Consider the following 12,463-nt stretch of genomic DNA (forward strand, 5'->3'; position numbering starts at 1 on the left):
TAGTATCCCAGTTTCTCAGTAATTCCATACAGGCTATTGAAGTTGAAAACAAAATGTAGTATATCTATCTATCTACAGGGCCTAGTATGATGATAATATAATGCAACACAAAAATAGTTTAATAGCTTTTATTGCAACAACACAAATTCTTTCACCTCCAGCACCCGTACTTCCCACGGCTATGGCAGTGTGTGTTTGTGTGGTGTGTGCATGTGATAGAGGGGGGTGGGGAGTGAGAGAAGAGCGAAWTWTWTTTTTTTATTGTTTTCTCACAAACACACTTGAGACAACAATGCCCCTGAGATAGAATAGATTTATTAGCAAGAGGTAATCAGGAAACATACATTTTTTCTTTTTACAAAACTGGAAATATTTCTCAAGCTGTGGAAATAAACATAAGGGTTGAAAGATAATTCTCATACCACTGGGTATTGCTAACAGCAAAACGTTTGTTTGTTAATATTTCATTTATAAGAGTATGTGCACGTATAAGTGTATACAGTATATATATGTATATATATTGTTTTAATATTGTCTGATACAGTGTTGCATGCCTGCCATATGAGCTTTAAATGTTTCTAGACTGTACATGGTAAAAATACATACAAATATTCACAGAATAAGCACTACATTACTATATTCCTGCTAAGAGAATGATTATAGACAGGATTACAGTATATGCAAAACACTTTGAAGTTGTCTTCTACCTCTAAGTCATGGTTTCAAAATTACAATTGTTGTAGCATTTTGTGTTGACGCTTGGGATACAATGCTTTTCAGAGGTGTACTTGACACTGTTCCACATTAAGAAATATGCAGGGCTGCATGTACAAAATGTACAGCATACATTTCAGCAAGGTGAATTAACAACAACAAAGTACAAAATACTTTCCTGTGTTCTTGTAACCCCTTACCTTATACTAATACTACAAAAATACCTTTTGAATGCTGCAGGCGGAGTAACTCATTCACTTACTTTTATCATACTCTTAAACAACAATGCATTTAACAGAGTGATATACGGTCACGTTCCACAATCACTGGAACAGCAAAAGGACATAGATCGTCTTTGAATGATACAGTATAATAGCGGAGCAACCTTTTACTGTACACAAATATCACAAAGCCTGAAAATACTACAATTTCAAGGGTGTTGCTTTATTTTTCTTTAATATGTGTGCTCCGTTAAGTTTAAATTGAAAGCTAACACACATGTGCTTTATAAAAGGGAAACAGCTACAATGGCATGCTCCAAGAATAGCAGCAAACTTCCCCAAACTCCTAGTCAAACAAGATGTCACCCCCAACTAATCATTGTCAAACTGGAAGTACACTCGTATTGGAGATATAACGTACACTGGTTTATTACCAGCCATTTCAATTGCATGGATTAATAGAGTTTATTCTGCAAACAAAATTGAATTTATGGCTACTTGACTTGAATTACTTCTGCAAATATACAGTAAGAGGTTTGTGATTTAACCGCCTGTTACAATGCAACATGCAACAGTAATGAAATAAAGCTACAAATATTGTTAATCGTGTTTTAGGTTAGGGTGTATTCACACTTGACTTCAATGTTTTCAAAAGAAACCAGACCTTGCTGGTTCTTAGATAAAAGCTTGTTGTGTGAATATGCCCTTATATATTAGTTGTTCTTCATTCATTTCAGAGCAGATTCAGTACTGTACTGCAAGTCAGAAACTTCTACTAAGAGCAAGTGTTTCCTGTATCAGGCAAGTGTAATATCTTATTATGTAAGAATCAGTCCTCATAACGACAAGACAAAGCTCTGTGGTGCTAGTGGCTCTCACATCTCTCACATCTCAACTGTGACAAGATTACTCAAATGTTGATAGAAATTCAAATGGAAGCAAATAATCAAAGCAGGGAGGAGGCGGATTGATATAGAACATTTAAAGGAACACACATTGGTTTAGCCGCATCAATTTTGGGTTTAAAAATGTCCATGTTGTTTTACCTGGTTMGATTTTTACAATGCTACATCAGTTGCAGATAAACACATTATATCTATTTGAGTAAAGAGAACAATATTTCCTGTACAGTAGGACCCTGGCAGCAGGTGTGCTTACAGGAAGTGCAAAGTCCACAGTATGAAAAGGTGTCAATCAATTTCATTGGTTACAAAGGACACACCATTATGCAAGATCATTGTGACTTTAGTTATCACTCTAATAAGCCCAGTGAAATGGTCCTTGTTGCAGAGGAAAAATTAAATATTTCAACAACAATGTGACAATTAAATTAACATGTGTACATAAGATAACATCTAAAAACAATACATGTATAAAGAGCAAAAATGTTAAACATGACTTAACACCAGCTATTGTTTATGTCTACTGTGTATGATAATAGTTTTTGAGCAGAGATTACACTTTGGGAAACTGTCATCCTCTTCAGTTGTTGACTTTAGGCTCAATTCTGAGAGAGGCTTCATATAGGCTTTCTTCATCCAGAATAGAGCCGTTGTCCAGCAAATACCGTGCTGCCTAGACCAGGACAAATATACAGTTTCAGCAGGTTGGCTACAACTACGATAATCTATACGATGTGACAAATACCGACACTCAGACTTTAAATTGGAATTCCCTCATGGCCAATGCCATTTTCTTCTGTTTCTCTTTATATGTACAATATAACAGAAGTTACCACGAAACAGCTTTAAAAGTTTACCTTTGGCTGATGATCAATCTTGTATGCTGTTTGCTGGAATTGTCTAATTTCTCTGATGATATGTGAAATCTGCAGAGAGATAACAACATAAGCCATGTATACAATACAAAGCCACAGAACGCATTTGAATATCTCTGTAACATTACACAAAGCAGAGACCGCTTACCATCCTCATCTTTGAGAAGTTGACTAATTTGTCCTCAGTGTAGTTGGGAGTCCCCTCCTCAATGAAAGCCAGATCAGTGAGGTACATCCCCAGGTATGGTACACAGGGAGGGTCACAGCTAAAATGAAAAACAGAAGTCAAAAATGTGCTAATACTTTGATCGAGCCACTGCCCGAATGGCCAGTATAATTTTTCTGATACACATTGGCTTTGTAGTTATTAGAACAAGCAGAAGAAAAACTCACTTCTTTAAAGCCTCCCTCAGGTTTTTGAACCTCCCCTCTGACGAAACCAACTTCTGCAGCTTGTCAATGACGGTTTTAGTCTGAGAGATTAAATAAAATACTGTATCAAAATATTATGTTGGAAAACAATGGTATAATCACCATTGTTAAAGTGATGTGTAATCGGTAGTACGCTATAAGGATTCATAGAGGTCTGAGGTGTTATAACAAGCTGTTTATAAGAGTGTATTGAGGACCCAGTGCAATGATAAAATGTGTAATAATATTACTAGGACCAGGCTACGAGCCATCAGTGAGCTGGGTGTGTGTAGTGAGGAGATGTGGCCTTACCTGCTTGGACACTTTGAGCCAGGTCTTCTTGAGGCGGAACACAGAGCTGCGGTTGAGGGAGGAGGTGATCTCCAGCACAGCGTTGTAGTTATGGAGACAGCGGCAGATGTCCGCCACCGCCACCCACTTCTCCATCACCACTACCCGCGTAGTCACATCGTCACAGCGCAGGATCTCCGTGGCAATCAGATTACTGATCTAACAGAGGCAATACAGACAAGGAATAGCCATGTTCCTAATGCATAACAACCAAACCGTGAAAATGTACAGTTGTAATATTATGTTGGGGGGTGGGCGTTGTTAGCTGCATACATCATTGAAGTGCTTTGTTGTTTTCATGATATATGGTGTCCTTTCAGTCTTGTCATTCTTCATCCAGCCTTGACCAAAGAACTCTCTGTAAAACAATATTGGAGGATCAAGTAGAAATACATCTAATTTGTTCTCATTAATACTGCATGGTTGTTATTCAAAATCACTGTATGTCTCCCATATTGTATGTCTGTACGTATCATCAACTGAGAATACAACATGTGTTTGGGTATCACTCACTCATATGGGATGACCTTAAACACCAGGTGGTCTAGTAGGGTGAGCTGCTCTGCTATCTCCAGGGCAGAATGGCTCTCAAACGCCTCTGCCTTCCCTACTGACGCCTAGTACACACACAAAAGAGCATCAGTCGTAACCATTCTCAAGACGCGAGGTATGACAACTACTGCCCTATATTCTAACATTCTTGAGACACATACTTAACATATGTCAAGGAGAGATTGTCCTCTATTGACTCAATTGCCATCTTGTGTAAAACATAGTGTCTTCTTTACATTACTGCCAGATCCACATGCAGTCATCCCACTCACCAGCTGTTTAACCTCCTCCAGGCTGATCTGATTATCACCAGGGTCCTCCTGTGTCAGGGTCCTAATAGACCATACAACAGGTATGTATTTTATAATGTGTTTCTCTTTACTCTGTACATCAGTGTTAATCAGCCCTATAGAAGTTATAGCCCATGTGTTCAATGTTAGCAGTGTGTGTCTATAAGCTGAGGCGATGGTAGTGCTGGTAGGTACCTGATGATGTTGGCGGCTGCTTTCCTCTCCTGGGTCAGCAGCTCCGGGTCATGCATCACCTCCTCCAGGAAGGCTATCACCTTCAGCTTCAGCTCAGTGTTACTCTCAAAGTCCTGGAGGTCAACACAAATGTACACAAAAAAGTTAACTGATTGGAAACCTTCCTCTATTTACATTAGAAGTAGTGAATTATCATAACTATGTATCTGGAAGTATTACCTGAGAGTGTTTTGACACCCAGTGCCTCAGAACATTCAGGACTCTGTTGGTTGCAGCCCTTCGGATGACAAACTCTTTGTCCCCGTTCCTCTGGTCGGTTTGGAACCCTGGGAAAATGGATCAAAAACGGCATGTAAATATCAGACCTACATTTTTAATGACTATATAGATTTTTTAAATCTTGAGAAGAACAAAAATGACATTAAAGTTCTCATGCTTTTGAAAATGTGGTATATTCAAATTGTCCCATTGTGGACAGAACTGATGTTTAACACACACTGTACCTGTGCTGGCCAGGGACATGCGGCGATACTTCTCCTTGGTGGGCGTGCCCTCATTGGCTCCTGCCGTGGCGATGGCGAAGGCGGAGGCTGCAGAGAGGGCACTGCGGTTGTTGTTGTCCATCTCAGGGCGACACGAAGACATCACCGTGCCATTGTTGTATGAAAACAGGGAGAATTCTACAGGAAGATACAATATGGAGACAGTTATACTGGCTGTAAAATGCCATGGGATTTATTTTAGTGTACTTAATTGATACCTTTACAATAAAGTACTGTAGGTATAAAATGGAAAGACCATTCCAAGCCAATAAAATAGAATTGTTGAGATTATGACTGCACTTGGACAGCCACTAAAGTGATCCATGATAGTGTCAGCTGCATGAAATGCTCTTTATGGGTCTCTAACCACTGGGCAAAAACGGGTTGAATCAACGTTGTTTCCACATAATTTCAACCCCCAAAAATCTATATGATGACAGTGAATCAACGTGGAGAAATGTATCAACGTAAGGGCATTTATTATTTTCACCTAACTTTTAACCTAAATCCAATGACATGGTGACATTTTTTGTTGACTTCACATTGAATTCACAATAGTTGACAATTCAACCAAATTTAAATCAATACTAGACGTTAAACGGACGTCTGTGTCCAGTGGGTCACTACTACTTCAGTAGGTACTGCAACTCTAACCTTTTCGCTGAGATTTAAGAGGTAGTTGACAACGGTTAGCAAGCAACATTAATCTTGATATGCAACTAAATGGATCTTACCCAAAAAGGCATTAGCTATTGTGTCAGTGTAATTCATTGTGTAACAGGACAGGTTTTCATTTATTCTGTCTCCAGTAGAGGGCAGCAGAATCGAAGAGCACCACATTCTCTCCCAGTAGAACATAGACTATACATGAGGCTTTGATATTTAAGATGGGTTTAGCTAAATATAGCCACCAATATCAGCATAATGGAAGAATGGACTGGTTTCTGTGCACACTGTCTGCACACTGACTTACAATAACCATTCATTAACAAATAAAATCAATTGAGCTTTATGGTGAGAGTAATATAAAACAAATCTGAGTACAATTTAGTGGAGCGACTTACATGACCAATTCGGTTTTAGTGCCTTGCTCAAGGGCACATCAACAGATTTTTCATCTAGTCGGCTCAGGGATTCAAACCAGCAACCTTTCCATTACTGGCCCAATGCTCGTTACTGCTAGGCTACCTGCCGTCCCCGGTACTGTTAATGCAAATTATGGCAGATTTCGATTCACCTTTGACCTGGTGTACATTCTGTCCTTAGAGCAGGAAGACAGACAGCAGAGCTTTCTTCACTGACTGTCTTGTACTAAAACAACCTCGTTACCGGGGGCGGCAGGCAGGGAAACACGCTCATACTGTAGTTGCTATGACACAAGTATCCCCAACACCTACTCATTCCTAGCGTTGGCTTTCCCTGCATGTTCATATTCTCTACACCGAATTAGTCTGCATGAATTTTATCTTGTGTGGCAGAGATCACTGCACACAGAATTGAGCATTTCTGCAGTGTATGCACCATTCCACTGACAATTGAATAGGCATAGAACACTCAAAGAAGCATTTTTCTATATCACTTTTGACTATTTATTAGAAAAACAGAGGTAGAGGAAATAACATGAATAAGATATATATATATATATATATACACAGTGTCTTCGGAAAGTATTCAGACCCCTTGACTTTTTCCACATTTTGTTACGTTACATCCTTATTCTAAAATTGATTAAATTCAAATCCTTGAGATGTTTCTACAACTTGATTGGAGTTCACCTGTGGTAAATTAAATTGATTGGACATGATTTGGAAAGGCACACACCTGTCTACATAAGGTCCCACAGTTGACAGTGCATGTCAGAGCAAAAACCAAGCCATGAGGTCGAAGGAATTGTACGTAGAGCTCCGAGACAGGATTGTGTCGAAGCACAGATCTGGGGAGGGGTACCAAAAAATGTCTGCAGTATTGAAGGTCCCCAAGAACACAGTGGCCTTCATCATTCTTTAATGGAAGAAGTTTGGAACCACCAAGACTCTTCCTAGAGCTGGCCGCCCGGCCAAACTGAGCAATCAGGGGAGAAGGGCCTTGGTCAGGGAGGTGACCAAGAACCCGATGGTCACTCTGATAGAGCTCTAGAGTTCTTCTGTGGAGATGGGAGAACTTACCAGAAGGACAACCATCTCTGCAGCACTGCGATTAGCATGAGGTTGTAAGTAACAAGAACATTTCCCAGGACATAGACATATCTGATATTGGCAGAAAGCTTACATTCTTGTTAACCTCTTGACGCTAGGGGTCAGATTTTCTAATAATAATTTTAAAAAAAACATTCCCAAGGTAAACAGACTATTTCTCAGGTCCAGATCGTAGAATATGCATATAATGTACAGATTAGGATAGAAAACACTCCAAAGTTTCAAAAACTGTCAAAATATTGTCTGTGAGTATAACAAAACTGATTCTGTAGGCGAAAACCTGAGGAAATCTAACCCGGAAGTGATTTTTAAAATGTTTAAATCTGTGTTTCCTTGCCCGTCTTTCTTCCATTTAAAGGGGTATCAACCGGATTCCTTTTCCAATGGCTTCCTCAGGCTGTGACCAGGCTTTAGACATTGTTTCAGGCTTTTATTTTGAAAAATGAGCGAGATTTTTCAAAGTAGTCAGGTGTCCTTTGATTAGTTCCTTTGAATAGGTTACGGTCCGGTTGAAATATTATCGATTATGTTTGTTAAAAACAACCTGAGGATTGATTATAAAAAACATTTGACATGTTTCTACGAACATTACGGATACTTTTTGGAATTTTCGTCGAACGGAACGAGGCTTTGGTTTTCTGAACATAACGCGCAACCCAAATGGCGTTTTTTTGTTATAAAAGTAATATTTATCGAACAAAAATAACATTTATTGTGTAACTGGGAGTCTCGTGAGTGCAAACATCCGAAGATTATCAAAGGTAAGCGATTAATTGTATTGCTTTTCTGACTTTCGTGACCATGCTAATTTGGGGCTAGCTGTTCTATCATTGATTGATACACTCACAAAAGCTTGGATTGCTTTCGCTGCAAAGCATATTTTCAAAATCTGACTGATTGATTGCATGATTATAAATATTTTTTGTAATATTTTGCGCCCTACAATTCAGCGGTTGTTTAGGAAAATGATCCCGCTAAAGGGATCCGTAGCGCAGAGAAGTTAATCTAACTGCACTGTCCAATTTACAGTAGCTATTACAGTGAAAAAATATCATGCTATTGTTTGAGGAGAGTGCCCAATTTTGAACATGAAAAGTTATTAAAAAACAGATTAGGCACATTTGGGCAGTCTTGATACCAAAATTTGAACAGCAATGCAATGGTTCATTGGATCGGTCTAAAACGTTGCACATACACTGCTGCCATCTAGGGACCAAAATCTAAATTGCACCTGGGCTGGAATAATACATTATGGCCTTTCTCTTGCATTTCAAAGATGATGGTACAAAAAAATACAAAAGAACGGTTGGTTTTTTCTTTGTGTTATCTTTTACCAGATCTATTGTGTAATATTATTATTATTACATTCCTTTCACATTTCCACACACTTCAAAGTGTTTTCTTTCAAAAAATATGCATATCTTTGATCCAGAGCCTGAGCTACAGGCAGTTAGATTTGGGTATGTCATTTTAGGAGAAAATTGAAAAAAAGCAGCGGATCCTTAAGAGGTTTTAAAGGTAGAGTGGCCAGACGGAAGCAACTCCTTAGGACCTCAGGACCGCTCAGGACCTCAGATTGGGGTGAAGGTTCACCTTACAACAGGACAAAAACCCTAAGCACACAACCAGCACAATGCAGGAGTGGCTTCGGGACAAGTCTCTGAATGTGGTGTGGGGTTGCTTTGCTGGTGACACTGTCTGTGATTTATTTAGAATTCAAGGCACACTTAACCAGCATGGCTACCACAGCATTCTTCAGCGATACGCCATCCCATCTGGTTTGCGCTTGGTGGGACTATCATTTGTTTTTCAACAGGACAATGACCCAACACACCTCCAGGCTGTGTAAGAGCTATTTGACCAAGGAGAGTGATGGAGTGTTGCATCAGATGACCTGGCCACCACAATCACCCGACCTCAACCCAATTGAGATGGTTTGGATGAGTTGGACCACAGAGTGAAGGAAAAGCATCCAACAAGTGCTCAGCATATGTGTGAACTCCTTCAAGACTGTTGGAAAAGCATTCCAGGTGAAGCTGGTTGAGAGAATTCCAAGAGTGTGCAAAGCTGTCATCAAGGCAAAGGGTGGCTACTTTGAAGAATCTAAAATCTAAACTATATTTTGATTTGTTTAACACTTTTTTGGTTACTACATGATTCCAAATGTGTTATTTAATAGTTTTGATGTCTTCACCATTATTCTATAATGTAGAAAATAGTAAAAATAAAGGAAAATCCTTGAATGAGTAGGTGTGTCCAAACTTTTGACTGGTACTATATATATATATAGTAATTTCTGAAGGAAATATATATATATATATATATATATATATATATTGCCTTCAGAAATTATTCAGACCCCTTGACTTTTTCCACATTTTGATAGGTTACAGCCTCATTCTAAAATGCATTAAATATGTTTTTCCCCCTCATCAATCTACACACAATACCCAATAATGACAAAGCAAAAACGGTTCTTTTGACATTTTTTCTATTGTTATTTTCAAAAAACCCTGACATATCACATTTACATAAGAATTCAGACCCTTTACTCAGTACTTTGTTGAAGCACCTTTAGCAGTGATTACAGTCTCGAGTCTTCTTGGGTATGACGCTACAAGCTTGGCACACCTGTATTTGGGGAGTTTCTCCTATTCTTCTTTGCAGATCCTCTCAAGCTCTGGCCACTCAAGGACTTTCAGAGACTTGTCCCGAAGTCACTCCTGTGTTGTATTGGCTGTGTCCTTAGGGTCGTTGTCCTGATGGAAGGTGAACCTTTGCCCCAGTTTGAGGTCCTGAGCACTCTGGAGCAGGTTATAATCAAGGATCTCTCTGTACGTTGCTCCGTTCTTCTTTCCCTCGATCCTGACTAGTCTCCCAGTCCCATCTTGGTCACCTCCCTGACCAAGACCCTTTTCCACCGATTTCTGTTTGGCGGGCGGCCAGCTCTATGAAGAGTCTTGGTGGTTCCAAACTTCTTCCATTAAATAATGATGGAAGCCACTGTGTTCTTGGGGACCTTCAATGCTGCAGACATTTTTTGGTACCCTTCCCCAGATTTGTCCCTCGACACAATCCTGTCTCGGGGCTATACGGACAATTCTTCGACATGCACTGTCAACTGTGCGACCTTATATAGACAGGTGTGTGCCTTTCCAAATTATGTCCAATCCACTGAAATTACCACAGGTGGACTCTAATCAAGTTGTAAAAACAACTCAGGGATGATCAATGGAAACAAGATGCATCTCAATTTTGAGTCTCATAGCAAAGGGTCTGAATAGATATTTCTGTTTTTTATTTTAAATTAATTTGCAAACATTTTTTAAAAAATCWGTTTTTCCTTTGTCATTATGGGGTATTGTGAGAAGATTACTAAAGATTATTTTTTTTCATTTTAGAATAAGGCTGTAACGTAGCAAAATGTGGAAAAAACTCAAAGGGGTCTGAATACATTCCGAAGGCACTTTATATACACTACCATTCAAAAGTTTGGGGTCACTTAGAAATGTCCTTGTTTTTGAAAGAAAAGCACAAGAAAAGAAAAGGAAAAGGTCAGCATCCCGGAGTCGTCTCTTCACTTTTGACGTTGAGACTGGTGTTTTGCAGGTACTCTTTAATGAAGCTGCCAGTTGAGAACTTGTGAGGAGTCTGTTTCTCAAACTAGACACTCTAATGTACTTGTCCTCTTGCTCAGTTGTGCACCGGGGCCTCCCAATCCTCTTTCTATTCTGGTTAGAGCCAGATTGTGCTGTTCTGTGAAGGGAGTAGTACACAGCGCTGTACGAGATCTTCAGTTTCTTGGTCATTTCTCGCATGGAATAACCTTCATTTCTTAGAACAATAGTAGACTGATGAGTTTCAGAAGAAAGTTATTTGTTTCTGGCCATTTTGAGCCTGTAATCGAACACACAAATGCTGATGCTCCAGATACTCGACTAATCTAAAGAAGGCCAGTTTAATTGCTTCCGTTTTAAAAATGATTAACTTGGATTAGATAACACAACGTGCCACTGGAACACAGGAGTGATGGTTGCTGATAATGGGCCTCTGTACGCCTATGTAGATATTCCATAAAAAAATCTGCCGTTTCCAGCTACAATAGTCATTTACAACATTAACAATGTCTACACTGTATTTCTGATCAATTTGATGTTATTTTATTGGACAACATTTTTTGGTTTTTCTTTCAAAAACAAAGACATTTCTAAGTGACCCCAAACCTTTGAACGGTAGTGTCACCATCTTAAATAAGCATGCCCCATTCAAAAAATGTAGAAGCAGGAACAGATATAGCCCTTGGTTCACTCCAGACCTGACTGCCCTTGACCAGCATAAAAACATCCTGTGGCGTACTGCATTAGCATCTAATAGCCCCCGCGATATGAAACTTTTCAGGAAAGTTAGGAACCAATATACACAGGCAGTTAGGAAAGCAAAGGCTAGCTTTTTCAAACAGAAATTTGCATCCTGTAGCACAAACTCCAAAAAGTTCTGGGACACAGTAAAGTCCATGGAGAATAAGAGCACCTCCTCCCAGCTGCCCACGGCACTGAGGCTAGGAAACACTGTCAACACCGATAATTCCACAATAATTKAGAATTTCAATTAGCATTTCTTCACGGCTGGCCATACTTTCCACCTGGCTACCCCTACGCCGGTCAACAGCTCTGCACCCCCCACAGAAACTTGTCCAAGCCTCCCACATTTCTCCTTCACCCAAATCCAGATAGCTGATGTTCTGAAAGAGCTGCAAAATCTGGAACCCTACAAATCAGCTGGGTGAGACAATCTGGATCCTCTCTTTCTAAAATTATCCGCCGCAATTGTTGCAACCCCTATTACTAGCCTGTTCAACCTCTCTTACGTATCGTCTGAGATACCCAAAGATTGGAAAGCTGCCGCGGTCATCCCCCTCTTCAAAGGGGGAGACACTCTAGACCCAAACTGTTACAGACCTACATCTATCCTACCCTGCCTTTCTAAGGTCTTCGAAAGCCAAGTTAACAAACAGATCACCGACCATTTTGAATCCCACCGTACCTTCTCCGCTATGCAATCTGGTTTCCGAGCTGGTCATGGGTGCACCTCAGCCACACTCAAGGTCCTAAACAATATCATAACCGCCATCGATAAAAGACAATACTATGTAGCCGTATTCATCGACCAATTCAAATCAATTTTCGGGACCTCTTTTCTCTGTATATATCAATGA

At 39.7% G+C, this 12,463-nt stretch overlaps 1 protein-coding gene across 1 annotated transcript in view; it reads right to left on the reverse strand.

The window, feature by feature from the left end:
- Positions 1–295: 295 nt before the first annotated feature.
- LOC111953096 (ras-specific guanine nucleotide-releasing factor 1-like) overlaps positions 296–12,463 on the reverse strand; it is a 40,356-nt gene continuing 28,188 nt past the window's right edge. The window contains exons 17-27 of the mRNA XM_023972194.2: positions 5,015–5,191; positions 4,731–4,837; positions 4,512–4,624; positions 4,299–4,359; positions 3,988–4,091; positions 3,748–3,832; positions 3,436–3,633; positions 3,106–3,185; positions 2,861–2,978; positions 2,695–2,763; positions 296–2,510 (exon numbers count right to left, since the gene is read on the reverse strand). Coding sequence (XP_023827962.1) covers positions 2,418–2,510; positions 2,695–2,763; positions 2,861–2,978; positions 3,106–3,185; positions 3,436–3,633; positions 3,748–3,832; positions 3,988–4,091; positions 4,299–4,359; positions 4,512–4,624; positions 4,731–4,837; positions 5,015–5,191 — 1,205 coding nt within the window. The 3' untranslated portion in view covers positions 296–2,417. The remainder of the gene's footprint in view (positions 2,511–2,694; positions 2,764–2,860; positions 2,979–3,105; positions 3,186–3,435; positions 3,634–3,747; positions 3,833–3,987; positions 4,092–4,298; positions 4,360–4,511; positions 4,625–4,730; positions 4,838–5,014; positions 5,192–12,463) is intronic.

This window comes from Salvelinus sp. IW2-2015, linkage group LG26 (genome assembly GCF_002910315.2).
Source record: "Salvelinus sp. IW2-2015 linkage group LG26, ASM291031v2, whole genome shotgun sequence".
NCBI lineage: Eukaryota > Metazoa > Chordata > Actinopteri > Salmoniformes > Salmonidae > Salvelinus > Salvelinus sp. IW2-2015.